Source organism: Camellia sinensis, chromosome 12 (assembly GCF_055761805.1).
Source record: "Camellia sinensis isolate YWXY chromosome 12, ASM5576180v1, whole genome shotgun sequence".
Taxonomy (NCBI): Eukaryota; Viridiplantae; Streptophyta; class Magnoliopsida; order Ericales; family Theaceae; genus Camellia; species Camellia sinensis.
The window spans coordinates 101,820,327-101,845,461 of NC_138972.1; the positions used below are offsets into that span (position 1 = coordinate 101,820,327).

The 25,135-nt window shown below is 37.1% G+C and overlaps 3 protein-coding genes and 1 pseudogene across 20 annotated transcripts in view; 1 reads left to right on the plus strand and 3 right to left on the minus strand.

The window, feature by feature from the left end:
- LOC145804687 (rhomboid-like protein 15) overlaps positions 1-25,135 on the plus strand; it is a 140,035-nt gene that overhangs the window by 88,798 nt on the left and 26,102 nt on the right. The window lies entirely within an intron of this gene.
- Positions 11,774-12,313, minus strand: LOC114264171 (transcriptional regulator SUPERMAN-like). Its single transcript, XM_028204774.2, has one exon. The coding sequence runs from the start codon at positions 12,311-12,313 to the stop codon at positions 11,774-11,776; it is 540 nt and encodes a 179-aa protein (XP_028060575.2).
- The window catches only part of LOC114264704 (myosin-11-like), a 55,424-nt gene continuing 45,063 nt past the window's right edge, over positions 14,775-25,135 (minus strand). For 8 of the 18 annotated variants that reach the window (XM_082899453.1, XM_082899460.1, XM_082899459.1 and 5 more), the window contains 8 exons: positions 17,903-17,973; positions 17,706-17,805; positions 17,569-17,625; positions 17,339-17,395; positions 17,157-17,237; positions 16,467-16,549; positions 16,142-16,313; positions 14,775-15,609 (listed from right to left, as the gene is read on the minus strand). In XM_082899453.1, coding sequence (XP_082755579.1) covers positions 16,190-16,313; positions 16,467-16,549; positions 17,157-17,237; positions 17,339-17,395; positions 17,569-17,625; positions 17,706-17,805; positions 17,903-17,973 — 573 coding nt within the window. In that variant the 3' untranslated portion in view covers positions 14,775-15,609; positions 16,142-16,189. Of the gene's footprint in view, positions 15,610-16,141; positions 16,314-16,466; positions 16,550-17,156; positions 17,238-17,331; positions 17,396-17,568; positions 17,626-17,705; positions 17,806-17,902; positions 17,974-25,135 lie in introns of those variants that run through there. The other 10 variants (XR_014346937.1, XR_014346932.1, XM_082899454.1 and 7 more) reach the window with 10 other exon arrangements.
- LOC145804345 (mitogen-activated protein kinase homolog NTF3 pseudogene) lies at positions 20,778-21,841 on the minus strand (annotated as a pseudogene).

The window sequence follows — 25,135 nt, forward strand, 5'->3', positions numbered from 1 at the left end:
TTTACTAAAATAATGGCTATGATCGGTTTAAATTAATAATACATTGTTTTGTTGAAAAATCTAAAAACTCCCTATATATTTATTTGTGATTATGTATTAATTCTAAATAATAAATAACAATCCCAATTAAACAATTAAAGACAAATCGACACAATGATTTAACATGAAAAAATCACAGTTGGAGCGCCTCCAATTGTGATAAAAAAAAATTATGGGCCAAAGTCACAAAACAATCGACTAAAAAGACAAAAACGAATTATACAAGTGTACCCTCAATTACTTAGCGAATCCACATTGAATTGAATCGATCCCAATGTGTCTCTTTCACCACCGTCTCCATCTCAGAATTATTTTGTTCAACGTTGAATCCACAACGCTGACGTCGAATCCACGACGATGAGCCACTCTCGAATCTACCGAAGCATCAGACCCAAGCTCTCCAGAATCTACCGAAGAATGCTTCTCTCTATGTGAATAAAATAATAAGAACAATCCTTGATGTTTAACAATCTATAGTTCGTTGATCAATGGATCACCTTCTATACACTAAGAAAACTCATATAAAACACCCTTCAATAGAAAACACTTTGGCTCTGTTTGGTATAGCTTTGGAAGTTTCAGAACTTATTTTGCATATGATATTTGTTTAGGTGTTTCAAATCATAATTCCACACTCACTTTTGAAAACGCGGTCGAAAGCGGAAAAATTTGGACTAACCGGTCGTCCGATCAGTTGATCGGAACAGTGCAATTTTTTTTTTTTTTTTTTTGCAATTGATATATGTTAATTTTTATATATTCAAAAAAAATATTTTCCAAATTTTTTAAAAAAAATTATGTGCTTTAATAGAATTTTGAGTTGTATGTTTAGTTATGAGTTGTAAGTTTTTGTATCAAATATCATATGTTACATCAAAAATTTCCTACTCAATTCAAAACTCTTTCAACAAACAAATTTTCCACACTCAAATCATAATTTCAAAACTCACAAACTCAAAATAAAACTTCTACTCTCAAATCATATTTAGAAAACTCTACCAAACGCAACTTTTGTTTTTTCTTCCTCTTTAAAAACTTAGACAGCTTAAACCCTAAAATGAGTGAACAACGCACTTTATAATAAACTGGATCGCGAAAACTACTTGAGCGCACATTTCACCTCTTGAGCGGTGCGACTAAAGGCGGTGTGAAACATATAGGTTGACCGCTCAAGCGCAACTTTCACCACTCGAGCGATAAAACTTTCTTCCCAAAAATTTAGGAGCTCTGTAGTATTGGATGATACTTTTCTTCACTCAAGTGCACAAATGACCGCTTGAGCGGTCAAACAACTTTGACTACATTTTTACTTTTTGTTTCGGGGGCATTACCCGTACATAGTTAGCGAAGTGACAAACATGAAAGAATTAAGATCACAAATTCCTCTGCATTTGCACTTAAACACTCTAGCTTTACTGAAACAAAAAAGTGAATAAAATTACAACTGAAAGGAATTTTGTCAAACATGATTGCTAATTACAAAAACCTAACATTTGTTTAAAAAAAAAATTCAAAAGAAAAGAGAACAATATTGCTTTGGTTTGCAATGGTTGTTAAGTTTTTAAATGGAGACCCCATTGATTTAACTTAGTCTCCCACTAAGAAGGACGAGATGGGTTATAACTTATAATAATTTGATAATTCACTGACATAGAATTATTCGACGGTGCGATATATGTGTTTGATCAGCAAAAGGTTCCTATACAAATGCAATAATAAATATCCAGAAAGTATCTAGAAAACACATATTGTGTTAAGTAAATTCGAAGGCAAGCTAAGAACTAAGGAACTATGAAAAGAGAAGGAGGTTGGATTCCAGTGGTTAAGTAGAGAGACAGGCAAGTGTCTCACGGCTCGTGGTATGAAGGTCGAAGAGCAAGTCTATTCATGCTTTTTGTAGATAACCTACCTAAATCAATGGACTCGCGAAGCTTATACGATCTATTCTTCAAGTTTGGAGTGGTAAATGATGTTTTCATACCAAAAAAGAGAAGGAAATCTAAAAATAAGTGATTTGGGTTCGTTAAGTATGACTGTTCCATTTCAGCCAGAGTAGCAGAGCAGAAAGCGAATGGCTTGTGGGTTGATGACAAATCTCTGGTAGTCAAAATCGTAGAGTATGGTAATGGAATAGAAGAAAGGAAGAAACTGAAACCAATACCAGCTAGACAACCAGAGTTAAGTAAGCCATTTACTATGACCGTCAACAAAAAATGGAATCAAGAAACTGACGGAAGGTCGTTTGCAGATGTCATCAAGGGCACTGATTCAAGATGCCTACTTAAGACAACTATTAGAGTAGAAAAGATAGGTAATGGGTGGTTGTTTGAGAGCATGATCACGAGACTTAAAACAGATTACACCGTTCAGGAGGTGAAAAATGAACTAAAAAAGAGAGGTATGTTGAATGTGCTGGTTAGAGAAGGTAGAGGACAAGATGCAATCATATCCTTTAATACAAGGGAAGATTTGTTGAATAAAAAATCTCTACTCAAAGTTTGGTTTCATGATTGGTATGAGTACATCACTGAGTCTTGATCTGCTATGCATCTCCAACAGGAAAGATATGTTTGGATCAGATGCTATGGAGTGCCCCTTAATCTATGGAACTCAAATACCTTCAGAAAGATTAGAAGGTTATGGAGGGAGATGGTTATCTTAGATGGAGATATTTGCTCACCCATGTCATTTCGTTGTGTGAGGTTCAAAATAGTCACACGTGTTATGGACCCGATTAGTACAAGCTCAAACCTAGAGTGCAAAAGAAGAACCTACCCCATAAGAGTTTATGAAGAACAGAGTACAGAAGATGCAATCTTCAGCTACAAAGAAACCACTGCCAATGGGGCCGAAGATGATGATTGCTCCAAAGTAAATGGGTTACTTCAGCCCATTGCAGGTAACAATCTAGAGGTAGAAAGCGATGACAAAGCAGATGAAGTGGCAGGAGAATATGATGTGTCAAATGGGTCCATGGCATGTAGAATGAAGGGCAGTGTTGAGCTGGCAGTTGGTGGTAGTTAGAGTCATACCTCAGCAGTAAAGGAGACTAAAGATTTGGGGGGAAATTCAAATAAAGACAACATTTGTGTGGTAGAGTCATCATTACCAGACGCAAGCCTGCAACAGAGGCAGTGGTTAAATCATATCAATCAAAAAGGTATGGAAGCTCCTATAGTGGAACACAATCATGATGCTCAAAAAGCTGAGATAGCCCCTACAGTAGTGGATGGTCAGATACTAACACCAGGTTTTATTAAGAGTCTAAGTGAGCCAACCAAGAATAAACCTTGTATTTTCCTGGAGGTAGATTTAGGCCTCAATCAATATGGGCTACAGCCTACTGAGGTAGCCCACGACAGTGTCCAGCCTATCGGTACTAAGGATAATGTTCTTAATGCATCTATTGAGAGGCAAGGGTGTGGAACTTCAGGTGTGGGCTCTCAATCTAAAGACAATATCTCTATCAGCCCATTATTCTCAACCTTTATTAGCACTCGTATAAAGAAAGGCAAAAGGAAAGGCAGCAAAAATCCCCTGTTCATTGGTAGATTCACTGGGTTGCTAGAAGATTTGGTCAAAAAGGTATTGGAACCAGTAAAGGCTCTATGGCAAGATCCAGTGCTGCCACTAATTCAAATCACACACAATCTCAGCATCTCTCATCTGGTAAAGACCAAGAAGCTCGTGCAACATTGCAGTTGGGGAAAGTGTTGGGTATCGATTATAAAGGGCAGGAATCTGAGATAATCAAAAAATTAACATTCATGGAGAAGAAGAATCAAGAAAGGTTGGGAAAAAGGATCGATATAGCGGAATAATCAGCTTCAATTGGGTGGAATTAGTGAAATGTCTACTTCTATGAAGATATTGAGTTGGAATATTAGAGGGGTTGGTAGGCCTGAAAAGAGAAGAAAGATTAAAAAAAAATTATTTGAAAGGAAAATTGATTTGGCATTGTTTTAGGAAACAAAAAAAATCAAGTATAACCAACTTGATGGTGAAAAGTATCTGGCCTAGGGATAGCTTTGAGTTCTTGGCAGTGGATGCAGATAGGTTGGCAGGGGGTCTTTTATGCATTTGGGACTCCAGTGTTTTTTAGTTCACAGATTGTTGCAACAACAGAAGTTTAATATTACTTTAAGGTAAACTCAACAACTCATTCGATTGTGTAATTGGAAATATCTAAGCTCCCAATGATGTTGTAAGCCAAGGGAAATTATGGGAATCACTATTAAACTTGATAGATTCTTTTCCTAAGCCCTGGTGTCTTGGTGGTGACTTCAATGAGATCAGAAATTTAGGGGAAAGAGTTGGAACATCAAGAAGGGATAGGGGAATGAAAAAGTTCAATGACTTCATAGATATGTGTGAGGTGGTAGATGTGCAAATGTTAGGCAAAAAATGTACATGGTGCAATGCTCTTGATGGGAACAAATGGAGTAGGATTGATAGATTCCTTCTTAATCCAGAGTAGATAGAGAGATTTAAGTTGAAACTTTGGGGTCTTCCAAGAGTAGCATTTGATCACTGCCCAATTGTGCTCATGGAGAATGAGAGGGATTGAGGGCCTAAACATTTCAAGTTTTTGAACGCTTGGATTTTGTATCCTAACTTTGTTTCTTTTGTGGGAAAAACTTGGCAAGAATCTCAGTGTTTTGGGACTGCTGGTTTTGTTTTACACAGAAAGCTGTATAATTTGAAGCTAGCATTGAAAAAATGGAGTAAAGAGGTGTATGATTATGTAGCATCCAAACTCCAAAAGTTTGAATACAAACTCAATGAGTTGGATTTGCTAGTTGAATCCAAGCCTTTGGAGGAGGAGGAGGAATTGAAGTTGAAAAGAGAGACCAGAAATAAAATATGGAGGCTGAGCAAGAAGTTGGAATATGAATGGTTTAAAAATCAAGGCTTTACTGGAATCTGAAAGGAGATAGAAACACAAGATACTTCCATGTCATGGCTACCAACAGAAAAAATAGGAACACACTTAATTCCATCACAAAAGGGGACTTAGTTCTTGAAGAGCCAAGTCAAGTTAAGAATGAGGTGTGGACCCATTTTTCAAAGCATTTCACAGAAGACGGGATGAACAAACCAGTGCTTGTTGGGGATTTCAAAAGTGTAAGGCTCGGTGACTCATTCCATAGGCTTGAAAAAGAATTTACTGAAGTGGAGGTATGGGCAACTGTTAGAGAATGTAATGGGAATAAAGTTCCAGGGCCAGATGGATTTAACCTGATGTTTTTCCAAAAAAAATTGAGAGGTTATTAAGGAGGAAATACTTAACTTTATGAAGGAATTTCACATAAATGGCAGGTTAACTTCAGGTCTGAACAGCATTTTTATCTCTCTCATCCCAAAGAAAGAGAAAGCTATCAATCTGAATGAGTTTAGGCCTATTAGCTTGGTTGGGTCAATTTAAAAACTTCTTCAAAAGTCCTTGCTTCTAGACTAAAAAGAGTCTTGCCCATGATTATTGGAGATACATAGTCAACTCTTTTGAGAAAAAGGAATATACTTGATGGTATTCTAATTGCAAATGAGGTGGTGGATAGTTGGAACAAATTCAAGAAAAAAGGACTGCTGCTTAAGTTAGACTTTGAAAAGGCTTTTGACTCCATCAATTGGAATTTCCTATTCTCAATGTTAGCAAATTTTGAATTTGGTACAAAGTGGATTTCATGGATAAAAGAATGTGTTTCTACTGCAAGACACTCAGCCCTTGTTAATGGCTCACCAGCCATGGAGTTTAGACCTCAAAAAGGCCTTAGGCAAGGTGATCCCCTATCACCTTTCCTTTTTATTTTGGTTGCAGAAGCACTGAATAGACTTCTGCAGAGAGCTAGAGAATTGAGATTGCTACAAGGGGTTGTCATTAGAACCAACCGTGTAGTGATCTCTCTTCTATAATTTGCAGATGACTCTTCACTATTCTGTGAAGCTGAGCTGTCAGAAATACTCTGTTTGAAGCGGATCCTAAGGTGTTTTGAAATAGCTTCAGGGCTTAAAATCAACTATCATAAAAGTGTGTTTTATGGGATTGGTCTTTCTGATCCATCATTTTATGATTTTGCCTCCTTACTTAACTGCAAGACTCAGAATTGCCACTAAATTATCTAAGCTTGCCTTTGGGTGCTAGCCCTAGGAGAAAGAAGACTTGGAAACCTGTTATTGACAAGTTCAAAATGAGACTGGCTAGCTGGAAAAAGAGATTCTTATCTTTTACAAGAAGATTAACATTGGTGAAGGTAGTGCTGTCCAGTTTACCAGTATATTTTTTGTTTTTGTTCAAACTACCTGAAGGAATAGCAAAAGAGATAGATAAAATTCAAGCTTTATTCTTATGGGGTGATTCAAATTTGAAGAGGAAAATTCAACTGGTGAAATGGTCAGAAGTAACTAAAAGTATCAACCAAGGTGGGTTAGGCATAAGAAGAATTAGAGATGTGAATGTGTGCTTGCTACTCAAATGGTGGTGGAGATTCGCTTCTAAACATGATTCACTACGGAAGAGGGTCCTCTGCAGTAAATACAAATTTCAAGAAGGGGAATGGTTACCACATCTCAACACAGACATTATCTTCTCTAGAATTTGGAGTGATATTGTAACAGTAGTTGAGCAGAAAGTACCTTTACTCATGTACTATGTTTCCCACTTACAATTAAGAGTGGGTAATAGTTGTAGAATAAGGTTCTGGCATGACAAATGGTGTTGAGATATCTTTCTTAAAGATGAGTTCCCAAGGCTATTTCGGCTATCTACTAATAATGAGGGATCAATTAAGGACCTAGTGGAGATCATAGGCAACTCTTACAATTGGCCACTTACTTTTAGGAGACCCCTATTTGAATAGGAAAAAAAGGAACTACTCAGACTCAATGGAATGTTACGAGAAGCACCTACATTTAATCTGCAGGTCAATGATATGGCAATATGGTCTGCTACTAAACCAGGTCAGTCACTTGTATCTCTTTTCTATAATCATACCAATCTTGCTTTTGGGGGCAATGCCAGCTTCAGTAGAAGGGTGTGGATCAATTATCTCCTCCCTCTCAAAGTGCAATTCTTTGGTTGGCTTGCATGGAAAAACAAGGTTAAAACATTAGTATTTTTGCAGCTGCTTGGAATTTTGGGTAGGGACTCATCTACCCTGTGTACTTTCTGCAAGGCTCACCAGGAATCAATTGAACATGTGTTAATTTTCTGCCCTATGGTGTGGAGAGTTTGGTTTGGGTTGTTGCAGTGGTGGGGGTTAGTTTGGGTGGTTCCTGGGTCTGTACAAGGACTGATTCAGTGGTGGGTAGGGCATTACTGTAGAAAAGAAGAAAGGAATTTGGAGTGCGATTCCTCTGGTAGCTCTTTGGTCCTTATGGAAACACAGAAACGAGTGTTTATTCCAAGGCTTACAACCCCAACTCTAGGAACTTCAAGAGCTCTTTATCACCAGGTTAGCTTTTTGGTATAAAACTTCATCCAAGGGGTCTCAATTCTCTATTAATGACTTCCTCTTCAACATTCCAATAATCAGGTATTGCTTAGGTGGAAGGGCCTAGGGGGTACGTTATGTATTAAGAAAGTTCAGTTGCTGTCAATGCTGGTTGGGTTCAGCAGCTGTTATTTCTCTGGATCACCATTGGTATATCAACAGCTGTTGTTTCTCTAGATCTCAGCTTTGTCTTGATTTGAAGGCAACACAGCTTTCCTTGGTGGTTTTAAGCAGCACAACAGGTTATAAGCATTATAAGATGATTTAGGTGAAGTTCTGGTGCCTGTCCTGGTGAAGTTCTATTTTTGTCTTCCATTCACATCAGCAACTTCCACTGCACAACAGGTTTTAAGCTTCATGAGATGATCTTGGTGAAGTTTTGATATTAATGGTGTTAGTTCTGTTGCATTTGTTGTTTTTGTTGCTTTAGCTTTGTTTGTTGATTTCTCACCAATTGGAATTTATGCTAGTTTCAAGCTCTTCTTTATTGATATATTTCTCATACTTTGTATGTTCTTATCAATAGAGATCTCGTTTGCTGTTCAAAAAAAAAAAAAAAAAAGTTTTTAAATGACCCCAAAAAAAAAAAACTATAACTTAAAATGAGAGTGTTTTAGCATTCCACATCAGTTGTAGACGATCTTTAGAATAAATTTTAATAAAATAGAGCAAGACATTTATTTTGGAGGTGCCTTTTGAGTTAGAAGTCAAAAAGAGACAAACTCATAAGGCTAATTATTGGGTTGAACTATAACAAACAATACCATCAAGTAAACCTACAAATGAATCACGTTATTCATGATCAACTCAAGGGTTACTCTTTTAAAAATCATTTGAATTTGATTCATTCGCTAAATAAATGTTCTCAAGCCCATTTTTTAAGCATGTTTAGTAATCAAGCTACGTTCAAGCAGATTTAGTTAGAGGATAGAAAGTGCATGCGTCTAACATGATATCAAAATCAAAGGTCGAGCATTTCATGGCCCTTTACTACATTTTGAAAGAATAATGTGACACAAAAATAATTTATACAAAATTTATATACATAATGATGATGTAGTCCTTATTTATTTCAAATTAAAATTCCCATTATTTTGGTTTAGAATTACAAGAATATACTATTGTATAATTTCATTTTCAAATGAAAAAAAAATCATGAACAAAATTTTTATGCATTAAATTTATGCAGTGTATTGGATAAATATGGTAGTATATTTTAGGAGAAATTACATATCAGGTTATTTTTACAAAAATAATTATAGATTTGTTAAAAAAATTATCAATTCTAATAATAAAAATCATAAAATTTTCAGTGATTTTATAAAAAAAAATTCTTACAGTGCACTGTGTTGTATTTTTCCCTATATTTTATGCATAATTGTTTTCATTTACGAATTGTGCACTCACTTCGGAACATATAAGATAAAGGGCGCGAAAGCTTACTCTACATTTGGTTACAATTAACCCAATCAAACCAAATTAAAAATTTTGTTTCAAATAATATTTGGGATTATATATATATATATATATATATTTTCTCTTTTTGAATTTTGTAGGAGTCAAAAATTTTAATGTGGTTGGGAAATTGCTAAAAAATTATTATTTTTAGTAAAAAAATTAATATGACATTTAATATTTTTGGCTGATGACAAACAACTTAGTGGCTTTTTGACTATTTAATTTTTTTAGCCAAAAGTAGCCTTTTATGACAAGTTCTCAAACAACCCGTAAGTCTTTTTTTTTTTTTTTTTTTTTTACTATATCAGCAAAAAAAAAAAAAACTTTATTAATGATAATCAGCAATTACATGAATTTTTTTTTTACCATTCAACTCTATGAAGAACTATATATGTTCAGTTAAATTAAATAAATTCATATATTTTTTCACTATTACATCTCATGTCAATTTAGGTTTTTCCTTCCTCCCAACACTTCTATTTATTTATTTTTTTGATCAGCAAAAGAAACCTTTATTAATAATAAGAAGTTACATCAATAAAAATGTTGTATGCATAGAGCATCATAGCACAGTAAAATGATCTTAACTAGATTGGCACCATTGAGTACGCTCAATCATCTGCTAGCATGACAACGAATTGATAAGTAACCAACCAAGCAAAACCAGGAAAAAACAAAAGAAAAAAAAGAAACAACATGGCTTAGCATTTCTATTTATTTTATTTTATTTTTTTTATTTATTTATTTTTCATCGGCAAAGAAGATCTTTATTGATGAAAGCATGCAAAACAAATATAGAATATCAATAAAGAAGAGCTTGGAACTAAATGAAGTTCCAAGCTTCAGTTGGTGAGAAACCAACAAAGAAAACAAGAAGAAAAGCATAACAGATCAGCAACCAAGAAATGAAGGAATAGGCAGCCACAGAATTCAGACCATGACTGGAAACCCACACCACTCAGCACACCAGCAAACAACTCAAGCTAACGCTAGCACCAGCAGACCAGCAGTAAAAGCTTTAATGAAATCCAGAAGCTAATTCAAGCACCCAAACAACCCAGCACCAAACAACCCAGCAGTAAAGGCTTTAGCATTTCTATTTATGGTGATCATATCACTTTTTGATGTAGGAAAGCGTACGAAATAAATGAAAAAAAACACAAGGAAAACATGAATTCTATAAAATTTTATTACTCAAAATTAACTGATTAGCCTCAAATGCCTACATCTCAATTTATAGGGAAGATTGCTTTGGTGGCCAAGCCACAACCCATGCCCCAACATTACATAAAATCATAGAACTGCCAAAAATAATAACTTTGAGTTGCAAAAGAAGTTTCTTAGAAAAAAATGTAAATAAAATGAATTTTTTTGAGCCTCAAAATTAAGTATTCAAAATCTTTCCAAATGTTAAAAAATCTCTAATTCGGAGGCCTAGATGAAAGTTGCTTAAATTTAGTGCGCGTCACTGCAAAGCGGTGAGTTGAACTTGCTAGGTTGTTTCATATCGAATATAGGTGTTTTGAGATTAATTTGACGACTTTGAAAAGTCAATGAAATTATTATTTTCCCATAAAATGATCAAATTGCTCCATAAACTTATTTCCAGTCACCACTACATCACTCTTCCTTTGTATTTAAGGCTTTCAATGTCCATAACCAAACTACCTTTAACATTTTCTCTTTCAATTTATCTTCAACATGTTGGTGAGGGATCTAACGGGATGCAGCTCATTATATATATATATATATATATTTTGTTAATATATGCTCTTAAGGCATATTAAAAAATTAAATATTAAAAATTGTATATTCTCACCCAACAACATATTTTAAAATATTTGAAAAAGTGCCATGTATCAAGATATTAATAAATAAATATAATTTCAAAAAATGTATTAAGAAAGCTAAGTCTACTTTGCTTGCACTAAATATATAATTATACATTCTTGCATACACAAGTATATATGCATGCACCACAATCACTACCCCTTTCAAAATAGGTCCTCACTTTTTCTTTTCTATTTTTTTTTTTATCAGCAAAATAGGTCCTCACTTAGGAGCAATTTTTTCATACCAATAGGTACTGTCACCTTAACACATTTTTTTTTTAATTGATTTAAACAGTGAGATTCATCATATAAATGTCAGTGTTTAGAAGACAATATAACCATCTGAACATATAAAAAACATATAATCGAGTTCAACTTTCCAGAAATTTAGTTACATGGAACCATACTTCAAAATAAATTTGCTATTTTCTTGCGAACTCCTTTTCTTTTTTTTTTCCTTAAATTTTTTTATAGTATTTCCTCAAGAACAATCACATGAGAGAAGACTTAATTAGTGCTCATCTTTGTAGCTGTGTTGCATTTAACCTAACAATTAGGACCAATCCAGAAATAATAATTACAACATGCAATTTAAGCAAAAGATAATTCATGATTAAACTGAATATTACAACATTATTTAGAAGTTCATGGAGTGTACTCAGATTAATTTTAGACAATCTCAGAGATCCATTTTCCAGATTCAACATTCTCAAGGCATCTATCTCCTCATCATGGTTGTCAAGAAGCATTAGAAAAAGGGTTTGAGAGTGTTTAACTTTCTTTTCCTTTCCTCCACTTTCTCTAGAAACAAATGCATCATGATACCAAATGAAAAGAAGAAACTAAAATAGAATTTGTGAATCACAATCAGTTAACGAAGGCAAGAAGCTAAAAGCACAGCTAAAAAAATTGAGAAGTTCAAGCCCCAAATCCAAAAAGTACTAAAAATTGCATCTAAGAGTACCCAAGTCTGAGTTCCAAATCCAAATCCTCCTTTGGATCTCCCATTTCCAAGTCCAACCTCACAATATTCTCCTTCTTCAAAACCCTAGATTCGTCTTCCTGTGGTGTAAAGCTCTTCAACTGCCCAACCCCAAAAAAAGCTCCACTGCTAAGCACCCTATTTTCTTCATCTGTGGAAGCTGAGGATTGTGAAGAGAAAGAAGTGAGAGAGGAGTGGTAAGAAACATATGGTAAGAACCTAGCTGCAGAAGATGAAGATGAGAAATTAGGGTTAGGGTTAGGGTTGGAGCTTAATTTAGGGCAATCCCAAGAAGGTGACTGAGGCAAGTTCAACTTGGCCCTCTCTCTCCTATGAATGTTCATGTGACCCCCAAGAGCTTGTGCAGACTTGAACTGTTTCTTGCAAAAGCTACATGCATAGTTTCTGTGAGGCCATGAAAACCCACATGTGCTATCTCTTTCAAAGCTCAAGTTGTTGCTTTCACATCTTTCTTTGAGCTTGTTACTTCTCAAATTATTCATTTTCTCCATAGAAATAGAAACTGCTTTTTCACAGATCAAACCAACAAGAACAAGAGAGAGAGAGAGAGAGAGAGAGAGATGCCAATTTGAGTTGGGTGGGTTGGGTTCAGAGTTTAACTGAGGTTAAGTGTAGTGAAAGGGATTAAGGGTTACCTTATTTTATAGTGAAGTTGTTGTAATGGTAATGGTAATGGGTGTACAAATTCACCTGAAACAGTCTGATACTATAAATGGAGATTACGTAGCCAATGTAATGTGAAAGCTTGGGCTTCCACTGTGCTTACTTTTTGCCAAAACAAGGTGAGATCTAGGGCTAGCAGTAGCAGATGATGATGTTTAAGTTTCAACACCCTTTTAAAATGTTTACGCCTTAAAGTTACTTTCAGAGAGAATATAGAAACTCTTGTTGTGTTTTGTTCAGATTCACAAACCAACATGCTATTTACTATGGATTTTTGTTCCAAAAGTGAGGATCATCGTATAGATTTAATGTTGGTGGGGCTTAGGTCGCACATAGAATGATTGTAATTTATAGATGTCATGACTGACCTAGAGCATAATAAAATTTATTTTGCTAATAAAAAAAAAAAAAAAAAAAAGCAATTGTTTTGAATCCCAAAAATTATGTAAAATTGGGGTCCCAAATAATTTCAACCATTTTATTAAATCCAAAATTGCAATATTCTTAAAAGGCCTCTATCGAATGGAGGGCTCAAAAAAAAAAAAAAAAAAAAAAGGTACAAACAAAAAAACAAAACAAAGAAAAGAAAAAGAGTAATGTTTAATTAGTAATTTTTCCAAATTGTTACGTTATTTATTCTTTTAATTTTTTAGTTTAAAGTGTAAGAAGAGTAATTGTTGAAGTGATATTTGTTTCATTAGAACAACTCTAATAATATACTAAATCATTGAGCTAAAGTCATTTTTAGTTGAACTTTCATAAAAAAAAGTCGCTCCAATGGTGTGCCAAATTTGCCACATAAGCAAAGGCAAATCATGATCATGGATGCTAATTGGCAAATAGAAAGTAAAAAGGCCTAGAAAAAATACATATAGATAATAGGTATGTAGCAATAAGGGGTTCGATTCGATGTTGATTTGGGTTTGATTTTGAGAGAGAGAAGAAAGGCAGGACTATGCAACAAAAGAGTAAAACAACCACAAACCATTAGTTTACCTAATGACTAATTAATGTCATGGGCAAATTGTAATACCATAAACTACATGAGGGAAAATGTAATTTCTAGAATCTGAGGAGAGAATCTATATTAAAGTAAATTTTAAATGATATAGCTGTAATTTACTCTACTTTTGTTAGATCCAATTACTAGAAATAAAAACACAAACATACCAAGTTTTTAATATATATATATATAGTAAAATTTTAAAGGATGTAGGTGTAATCTATATGATACATGCACTTTTTTAAATGTGTATAGTAAAATTTTCATGTAAACATACCAAGTTTTTTTTCTCAATTTTTTTTATTTAATTTTTTTTAAAACTTAATAATTAGTGTAACTTATTCATCACTACAAGAAAAGAAAAAAAGAAAAAAAAAATTGTAACTCCCCTATAAGGAAATTATTTGGTAGATTTGAATATACTCCGCATACTCTGTTATTTGTTCTCTTATCTCTCAAAACTCAACATAAAAGTACCAAGGCTTCATGTTTCAATCAATAACAAGTTGGGATTACCACGTGACCTTGCCCCGAAATACTGGTTAAATACGTAGTCAAAATTAATAGTTAACTTCTAATGGAACTTGTCCTTGTACACAATAGTGTACTCAATGGGGGAGCGAGTACAAATCTTTGTAGAAACTATCACTCTATTTTGACTAAAAATATGGAAGTGTAGTTCTTTATGTCCAAAAAAAAAAAAAAAAAAAAAAGGCAAAATTCTTGCCAGAAAACACTTTAGACATTTTGGCAAGTATTTTTCCAACCCATCACTGATAATTTCCCCTAAATCTTTTTTCACCATGCAATTCCATACCAAAAGCTGTACCGGCAAATCGTTGATGTGGGATTATCTTTTTTCATATGAAATTCCAAACCAAAAGTTGTATGGCAAAGTCGACAGGTCGCCTTGTAATCTTAAATTTGTAGGGTAAAAAACAGGCAAGGAAAAAGATATAAAAAAGAAAGAAAGAAATAAAAGTCTTTTTTTTTTCTTTTCATTTTGTGTGTGTGTGTGTGTGTTTGATTTAGTAAAATAAAAAAAAGAATATATAATTGTCAAAATCTTCTTCTTTTTTTCAGTTACCTATAAAAAAAGAGTATGTATTAGTAATCCTATTCCCTTTCACTTTTCTATTCTTCCCAAATTCATGATCCAAACAAGAAAGAAATGAAAGCAACAGGTATATATTCAAGTTGAGAGAAAACTCATCATAACGCTATCTCAGTACCTCACAAAGAACCAAAAAGATGGTGAGTGATATATATATATAGACATGTATGTATCAACAAAACAAAAGCATGGTGTGGTCATATGGATAGAATTCAGTTGATGAGAGACAGAAGTACACTACAACTTCATCATAACATCATCTCAGTACCTCACAAACGTATGAAAAGAATATGGATTTCTGCTGACAACACAAACTAAAACTATCAAAACTGGTACAAGCCTACTTAATATGAAAGGAAAAGAACATATAATGATGTACCTGAATTTAATTTGACTTTGCCGAAAAGAATTGCTTTGATTACTATTTGCCCTTTATACAATATCATAGTGTGGTGCAAGTGTTGTAGTCATTATCTCTCTCAAAACACAAAACCCACCTAGGATTAACAGAGAATTATGCAATTAAGGCAATTAACAAAAAAAAAATAAGGCCTTACTTCATCCCCTCCAATTCTGCCATGTCACTTAGTTGCAGAAGGCGCGATCATAGAAAGACAAAATGTGGGTTGTCACTCGCTGTCACATTCTCATAAAGCATGTTTTACACTAAAAATATGAATGGTAGAGACCTCCAACAATTTTTGTTCCTCTTCTTCTTCTTCTTCTTCCTCTTTTAATGTTGAAACCTAACAATTATCAGGTGGGAATTCAATCCAAATCACTAACAGTTAAGAGGATACATTTTCCTTAAGTAACTAGTTATCTACACAACTAAACACCCCCTAATTCTGCCCAAAAATCACTTCCAGGTGAATTTTGAGTGGTTTTGTTGTTCTCTTATTTGGATAGAAAACTTCCCTTTCTTTCCTCTTCGTTAGTTCATCCCTTCGATGATTTTGGCTTTGTAAACAATGCCCCACCTAGCTGAACAAGTGTAAGAAAGTTACCTGGAAAAAAAGAGAAAAAGGCAAGGTGCACATTCAAGTGAAATCAACGTTCACAAAGAAAGATATCAATTCGTGATTAAGGAAAATAAATAATAACAATACTCCAAAACACTAATAACGTAGAAAAAATAGCATCCTAAGAGAATGTTCGAGTAGAGTTGAGTTGACAAAATAAAGAACAATTCATGCATCAAGGCCGCTGTTGAAAATTCACATCACAATGTCATAGTTAAACAAGACAATCACTTGAAAGAAAAAATCTCCACAGATGAAAATTTGTAAATCAATATGTTTCTAAGCAAAATGAAGCTATAATATTACAAGGATGTCTTCCAACAATGGCCTACATAGGGGAATAAGACTTCTTTTTTGAAAGAGTTCAGCATAGAGAGCAAGGGAAAATTCAAAAAAGAGGCAGAGCAATGATGGGGAGGCAAAGAATATATGCTCAGTAAGTGTGGGCCAATCAGAATAAAGAACTATAAATGGAGTTAAGTCTCAAATTTTTAAATGGGTAGCTTGGATGTAATACCTTGGACTAATCCTCTAAGTGACAAGACAGACAACCATGAAAAGGTGATCAGTCGGCACGCGGTAACAAGAAACTGAATCCTGAATTTTCACGAATAAGCGGTGGTGGTTCTATGTCCGAAATGTCAATCTGATCCATTGATTTTGAGATGTCATCAACTGAAAATGGAATGCTGTACCATGAATGATGGGGAAAATATCAGTGGCCAACAGCACAAAAATATGGCCTTCAGTGAAGTGATGAAAATGCTACACATTTTAAAGATAACAAAAAGAAAAGTACACACACACACACACACACTCATATGATTTAATCTGTCTTTAACCTTGAGTCGTCATCCAGCAAAAAAGAACTGCTGACAGCGTTGTTTGAATCTTCAGTCATCAGCACCCTCATGTTGGATATTACCTGTCAATCAAAATATCACACAGCACCCTAGTCAGTAACACTTTTAAGGCTCTTTTTGATCCATCAGCAGCATTTAAAATGAAAGAAGTCTATGCCAGATTATACTGGTAGAAATGTTGACCCTTTTTATCCAAGCAAATCACCAACACATAAAATGAAATGAATATGCTTTGTTGGAAATAAAAGGCTATAACAAACACCTTAAAACAACTTGGAAGAAAATTGGGGAAGAACTTTCACTCATATTTTTCTCATTACATTCTCATTCCACCAATAGATAGATTACATGATTGTATATAATATCCTAAAACTAACTCTTGACAATCTACCATTAAGACAATACTAAGACCTACTTACTCCAATAATTTGTAACAACCACATCACTGATGCCCATTAACGTATCACTTCTAAAATATTAAAACACAAGTTTATTTTTCACAGATGTGTAATTATTGCTTCAAAATTGTTTCCTTGACCATTTCTCATATCTACTTCCAGCGATACCAAACACAGAAACATGTTCCTATATTGCACTGAAATTGTTAGATATTTAGAGATATGCAATGATGAACAATCTGACCAAGTTAAGGCAGCAAAAGAGACTTACATCTGGAGAAAGGCTGTGTGTCCCATACTTGTCATCCCAATACATTGTGCTGATTCGGTAGAGTTGTTGAATACTAAGCACCTGTGGACAATTAAAAACTAGACCTGGTTCAGAACTGAGGAATATGTGTAGGTTTTAGAAATAATTTGTTAACAAATTTTTAGTAGTAGTAGACCAGTAACTGGGCACAGGTCATGACTTATTTCATCAAGTGTCTTCTTTGGCTTTTGATGTATAACCTAAATCAGGGAACAGAAAACTCAGCATCACATTTAAAAATTAGCACTTCTGCCCAACTACGAAGAAAGGTTTTCTGAGTTTTAGCAGACAACTTGCACTGTTTTGTTCAATGCAATTGACAAAACAAGCAATGCTAAAAGCTCTTAAGTACTCAGAGCATGGGATGCAATACCAGAAACCCAATCGCCTGTCGTATGTGCTTGAGCTCATCCCAAGCTGAACCTGCATACTGAAAATTTTCATTTTTCTTTAGTAGGGAAAAATATATGAAGAATATATTTCTCTCGCAAAGAATCAAAACATGATTACCTCATCAGTTGCCTTGTAGCACCAATGTTCTAGTTCAGCCAATCCTGCCTTGACATATTCACCATTACTAAATGAGCAGCATTCTCTTCTCAATAGAAGGCTGTAACCACAAGGAATAAACAGAAGTAATAACTTTATTCTACAAACTGGGTCTCAAAAGTATTCAAAAATACATTGAACGCTTATAGACTCCGCACCTGTTGAATAATTGTACATTGATAAATGAAAATATTTGTGTAAACACTTTGCGAACTAAAAAAGGGGGTACCTGAAAATATATTTTATGGAGGAAGTATCTAAAGTTAAAACACATTCAAGAAAATAATAGAATAAAGTAAAATAAAATAAAAATAAAAAAACCATATGACTAAACATACTGAGAATTTTATCTGAAAATGTTGCAAAAGTATTACGCCAGTAATTGGTAAAGTCCACTAAAAAGTTGATTATTATCTTTGTTATTAACTCCATCTATTGTGACAGATCTTATTTCCTGAAAATAGCATGATGGTTACAGTTCATATAACATTTTAGTAAAACTAAAAGGTACCACATTTGAAAGATTGGAGGTGAATCTAGTTTGTGCGCAGAGCGGGGTGAGATAATACAATTAAAAATCCATGAAGCAACAATAATGTAGATCGAGTGATCAATCCAACCACACAAATAGCAAAAAAGAATCAAGACACAATTTCCATGGAAAATCTTGAAGACAACAAACCTAAAAAAAGCCACGGGCACCTTGCCAATCTAAGCAATCCAGTATATCAAGATTTCAATTACAAGACAAAGTCAAGATTTCAATTACGAGGCAAGGTGACTTACACCCTAACTCAGACACATCTAATAATTGACTTCTTGAATTATGAAACTCCTACTCGATCTCCACTCACTAGTGGCTCTGGCCCCCATCGGCCCTCTCTTGACTCTGGATACTGTGCACAATGGTATTGCCCTATGTGTTGGTTTTTTAGATCACAAAACTGTTAGATGTTATGTGTTTAGTAGTCTAAAGCGTAATTGTGTACTTTGGACCACTCTAATATACATAGATGTGATTATGTGTGAAATAAATTGATGTATATTATTGATTGATGTAAGTTACAAGATTGATAAATTACAATTCCTATACAATCTATATATAGAAGAAAATGTGGTAGTAGGTGTAGTGGAGGTGTGGTAGTAGGTGTAGTGGAGGTGATAGTGGGTTAGGTGAAGTGGAGTGTGTGGTGAAGTGGAGGTAGGTGAAGTGGAGTGTGTAGTGGAGTAGGTGAAGGTAAAGATGGGAAATTCTAACAGCCCCCCGCAAACTCAAGGAGGAGAGAAACTAACCAACTTGAGTTTGGAGAGAGTAACAAAACAAGAAAATACATAAAAATAAAAAAGGATAGGAGACACTGTATGGTCGTGTCAGACCGATGTAGAAGACAGTTTATGGGGTCATGTCGGACCGTTGTAGAAGACAGTTTATGGGGTCATGTTGGACCGTTGTAGAAAAACAGTTTATGGGGTCATGTCGGACCGTTGTAGAAAAACAGTTTATGGGGTCATGTCGGACCGTTTGTAGAAGACAGTTTATGGGGTCATGTTGGACCCTTGTAGAAACTAACCGGAATCTATGTCGGGACAGTTTACAGAGTCTTGTCGGACCCTTGTAGAAACTAACCGGAATCTATGTCGGGACAGTTTACAGAGTCTTGTCGGACCCATAAAGGAGCTAACCGGAATCAATGTCGGGACAGTTTACAGAGTCTTGTCGGACCCTTAAAAAGTCGCACCCTCAAAAAATGTGTCCAATTTTATCAAAAGGCGTGCCATCAAAAGGCGTGCCCAATTCATCAAAAGGTGTGCCGGACATGATGGCGAGGCACGTGGGTGTCTTGGTTGGCGTGCCCGTTTGTCGTCTGGCGTCAAGGGGCGCGCGATACGCGTGGCTGCCTTGGCTATTTAACCAAGACGAAGGCTGAGGCTGAGGCATACCATTCTGAAACCTCTGAACGCTCGGAGAGCTTGTCTCTGCAAATCTTGAAACACCCGGAAACCAACCCTTCTCTGAAACACTTAGCAACTCAAAAACATGGCCTCTTCTTCCCGTCCAGTTACCCAGAACCTGCTCACGCTCTTTCCAGAACTGAACGAGCCCACAAGAGAAATAACTGGTGCGGTGGCCAGTGAACCGCAACCAAACACCTCTGGTTTTGCTCCATTGAACTTTCCGATGCGGTCGGTGGAGCAAAAAATGGCGATGCAAACTGATATTGAGGCTAATCAGTATACTCTGAAGTCATGCGTGGAAACCATGACGGCGGTCACAAATTTGTCGAACCGGCTGCAGAGTAGGACAAATGAGGTGCAGCATTTAAATTCCCAGCTGGCTCTGCTCCAACGCATGTATAAGGATGCGCAAGCAGAGATAAGCGTGCTAAGGGCAGAAAACAAGGAGCTGAAGCGGAAGGCCACCGTGATGTTCCGATTTGGAGGTCCACCATATGCTGTAGTGGAGGAGCAGGGAGGAGTCAACGTGCGTGGTGGTCTAGGAAGCACGGAGGCAACACCGGCAAGGACCACCCAGGACGGAGGCAAGAAGAAAAGACCGGCGGCTGAGTAGATAAGAAAAAAAAAAAATCCCGCCTGTGGATGTGGTTGTTTGGTTGGTTTTTTTTTTTTTTTTTTTTTTTTTTTTTTTTTTGATGTAAATTGGTGAACGGGGTGAGCCCTGAGATGAATAAAATATGGTTTGGTGTGCAAAGCTATATGGTATGAATGGAATTGGAAAAGGATTAAAAATAATGTGAAAGAAAAATAAATAAAGAAATAATAAAAATATATTTGAAATCAAAAAATGAAAGATGGGGAAATAAGAAAAGTGGTTTGGAGAAAATAAAGAAAAATAATGGAGTTTGAAATCAAACGGAGGAGAGATGATTTTTTTTTTTTTTTTTTTTATATTTATTTATTTATTTATTTTTTATATAATGAAAAGAGATATATATATATATATATATATAAAATAAAAAAAAAGTGGGGAACAAGGAGTGCACCAATTAAGCTTTAGAATAAAAAAAAAAAAAAAAAAAAAAAAAGGTTGGGCGGTGGATGCAAAGTGAGGAGAGAGAGTGGGTGTAAAGTGGTGTTATTCTTTAAAACCATTTGTTATCTCTATTGTGATCTTTATCCATTAAATATTCATTTTGTAGAAAACAAAGTGAGTGTGTCAATCAGGTGGAGATTTGCTTTTTATGAAAGATTGAACAAGCATGCAAAATAATTCAAAGGTTGGACTGCACAGCTCAAAAGGGGGGCTGACTGTCGTGGCCTTGGTAGGCAAGGCATGGGCTTAAGATCTCGAGGAAAATCAGGTCGGCAAATAACAGCTGTGCAATAGCTGACCGGTGCTCACCATCTTGCCACGAAGCCAACATCATGCCCGCAGACAGGACGCGATAAAGGTTGTTGTGTTGAGGCTCATCTGGGTCAAGATCAATTGGGACCTGTGCTGGAGGGTCGGAGCTTTGCTCATATAGCGAAGACATGTAAGGGTGTTGTAGTGCTTCAGTAACACCAATCCTCTTTGTTGGATCAAAGACAAGCATCTTTTGTAGCAGATCAATTGCCAAAGGATGGGCATTTGGGTAAAGACAAGAAAAGTGTGTCCCAGGAGAACAAGGTAGTGATTTAATATACTTCCTCGCCTTTGGGTTATCAATGAATTCAATGTCATCCTCTCTCTGGCTGCCAAGGATGTTAATAATCAGCTTAAGCTGGTTGAGACACTCCGTACCTGGAAAGACGGGTTTCCGGCCGAGGAGTTCAGCAAAGATGCATCCGACAGACCATACATCGATTGAGGTCCCATAATTGTCGCAATAGAGGAGGAGCTCTGGTGCTCGGTACCACCGAGTAACCACATACTCCGTCATGAACTGGTCCTTGCCACTGCTGGTACGTGCAAGACCAAAATCACATATTTTCAGGTCACAGTTTGCAGTGATGAGAAGGTTCCCAGGCTTCAAGTCACGATGAAGGATGTTTGCTGAATGAAGATATTTCAGTCCTCTAAGCAACTGGAAGAGGAAATACTGGCAATGGTCATTCGTAAGTGCTTGAGAATTGGGGAGAAAGAGGTTGAAGATGAGTTAACAAAGAAAGAAGAGTGTCTGGTAGGTGTTGAAAAATTCCAGCGGGCAGCGAAGGCAAGGTTGCCGACCGGCTGCCCGCCGGAAAGAAGGGAGTATAGGCCTAAATCTTATAGCTCTGATACCATGTGAAATAAATTGATGTATATTATTGATTGATGTAAGTTACAAGATTGATTGATATTGTGTTATGTATTACAACTCCTATATATAGAAGAAAATGTGGTAGTAGGTGTAGTGGAGGTGTGGTAGTAGGTGTAGTGGAGGTGATAGTGGGTTAGGTGAAGTGGAGTGTGTGGTGAAGTGGAGGTAGGTGAAGTGGAGTGTGTAGTGGAGTAGGTGAAGGTAAAGATGGGAAATTCTAACATTATGGGAGTGAACCCTAATTATTTAGGTTTCTCTCAAAAGCCGCATATTATTTCTTATTCTTCTGTCAATCTTCTCTCTTAGTGTATCAATGTCAACTACGTATCACAGCTTCTGGTATAGTAGGAAAAGGGTTTTATCTTGTTTCTTCGTTCTTCTTCTTCATTTTTTTTTTTTAATATGTAAAATTAATTAATTAATTATTAAATTAAATTAAATAAACCACAACCAATATCCTTGAATTTGAGAAGAGACTCCACTAGTAAAAAATTTCATTTTTTTCTATTTCATATGATTTATTTTTTCCTTTTTTTTTCCCCTAGAAAAAAAGAAAAAGTCTTATTTTCATTGATCTTCGATTGGGCTTCTTTTTTATCAAACCAGTGCTTTTGTGGGGGCAGTCATACTGTAGCAGTTTGGGTTCGAGGGGAGGAAGATGGTCTTTCTTCGTTTCAAATAGTGGTGACGGTGGGGAGCCGTCGAGAACAAATTTTCATTCCATTGTCGGAATTTGGTGATGGGTGGGGGGAATGTGGCTTTGGTTATTGAAGGGTTTGGGTTAGGGGATGGATGGGTGAGGCGCACTGGCGGACTGAAGGGAAAGGTGTTACCCATGTCTGGGCCAAGATTGGTGCCAAATTGTGGTGTGGGTGGAGGAGTGAAGGCAGTTCACACGACGGCGATAGCAGACTGGTTTCGTTTGTTGGATCGATCACTGGTGGGTCAATTTCGGGAACTGGGTGGCAAAGGGACCAGCCTCGTGGCTATCTCAGACTGGGTTAGTCAGTGGTGGAAGCTCTCGGGGAAGGTGAAGGTGCGACCAATCGGTGATCAGGCATTCTTGTTTGTTTTGCCAACTAGAGGTGAGACGAAGGAGTTATTACGGCGGTGATGGACTATTTGTGGTCGTGATCTGATTTTGGAATGGTGGACGCCTCTAGTGCGATGTGCTTCGGGCAATCCGATGTCGTCAGGAAAGGGGGTCTGGATCCGAGTGGTGGGATTGCCCATTCATCTTCGTGGAGAGGAGGTTTTCCGTCAAATCGGTGATCAGTGTGGCGGCTTTGTGGAGGCCAACAAGTCACTGGTGGATTTGGGCTCTATTCGACTCTGTGTTAGGGTTTTGGAGAACACACCATCATGAATTTCCATCCGATGGGGGTCGTGGAACTATTCGTCGTCGGTATACATAGAGGAAGGTCCGACAGTGGAGCCAGCGGTGCCGCCAATTGTGGCAGGTGTGGATCTTCGACCGGGAAAGGAAAGCCGCGAGTCACGGCGATCGATTCGAAGAATCCCGAAGATTTTGGGGGTGAAGGAATATCTGCAGAAATTTGAGGGGAAGTATGTATATCGGGGCTGTCGTTTTCGGCCTCCAGTTTCGTTGGGCCACAGAGTGGGCTTAGAAGGGGATTTTAAGGCCACGCAAGTGAGCCATGCTAAGGCCCAAAAGTTTATTCCATAAGGCCAGCAGCACTGGCGGGCTAATACAACAAAAAAACCAACTTTGGGCCTGGACTGTGCGATGGGTCAATTAGGGCAAGGGTTTGACAAACCCAATCCAGAGGGACGTGGTTCAGGCCAACCCAGTCAAACCAACCCGAAGCTTAGTCGGGTTTTCACTTCACTTTGAGCTGGGGTGCTGGCGGCAAAGATGGGAGCTCAGGGGAGGAAAGCCGGCAGTCGGCTAGGGGGCGCATAGCAATTCATTTTCTCTGCCGAGGCTGTTTCTCCCTCGTATCATGCTGGCTCCATAGTAGATAAGCAGCGTTATGACGAGGCGGGTACTCAGGGTACGTGTCAGGCGGAGGCACCGCCTAACGACACTCGTTAGGCTGATTTGGCAGACGAGATGGCCTTGGTGGTCCGACCTGATGTCGTCATTACTGGGGCAAATGGGAAGGATGTTGTGGCTAAGGGTGGTGACTCATTGTCAGAAACTGAGTTTCAGGAGAATGGGTTCCCGAGTATAGAGGAAGTTTCAGAATGGGTCCTCTCTTGTATTCATGAGGTTAGCCAATTTTTAGGGGTTTCTTTCGAAGGGCACGGCAATGAGGCCCTTAAATTATTTTCAGTTATAGTGGAGTCATGGCGGGACGGTGCTCCTAAACAAGATGTGGAGAAGCCTGTGAAAAACAATGGGAAGGGTGTTCGGGAATTACGAAAATTGGAGTGCTCCATCAATTATGATCGGAGTAAGGGTGGGGATGGGCGACGTGCTAGAAAGGCCCACGGAAACCAGTTGTTGTTGCAATACAATTAAAGATTTTGACTTGGAATGTGCGGGGATTGAATGATAGGGGAAAGAGAGTGTTGGTAAAATCAGTGCTCAAAAGTGCAAGGGTAGATGTGGTGTGCCTTCAGGAGACCAAGCTAGAGCGTCTAGGGGGGGAGTTAGTTAGGGAGTTGTGGAGTGGTCGATTTGTGGATTGGGTTTTTTTGCCGACTGTAGGGGTGGCAAGGGGAGTTCTTCTTTGTTGGGACGGGAGAGTGGTGGTAAAGGAGGAGGAAGAGGTGGGGGCTTTCTCAATCTCGTCTTTTTTGATGTGTCGAGGATAATTTTCGTTGGGCCTTCACAGAGGTTTATGGGCCAGTTCGTGGTGGGGAGCATCTGAGCTTTTAGGAGGAGTTATAGTGCATTGCCTTCATGGTGCGTAGGTGGTGATTTCAATGTGGTAAGGAGTATGGGGGAAAAGTTGGGGGCCAGGTCGGTGGTGAGTTCTATGCGGGCATTTTCGTCGTTTATCAATGAGATGGAGTTGGTAGATTTTCCATTGCAGGGTGGTGGCTGTATGTGGTATGGGGGTGGGGCTATGTCTCGGCTTGATAGATTCTTAGTAACAGGGGAGTGGGACGAGCATTTCTCACAAGTGTCTCAAGTCTGTTGTCGCGGCCAGTATCTGATCATTGGCCAGTCTTATTGGATAG

Coding starts and splice junctions, on each gene's coding strand:
- LOC114264171 (XM_028204774.2), bottom strand. CDS start 12,313: ATGGAGAAAATGAATAATTTGAGAAGTAACAAGCTCAAAGAAAGATGT.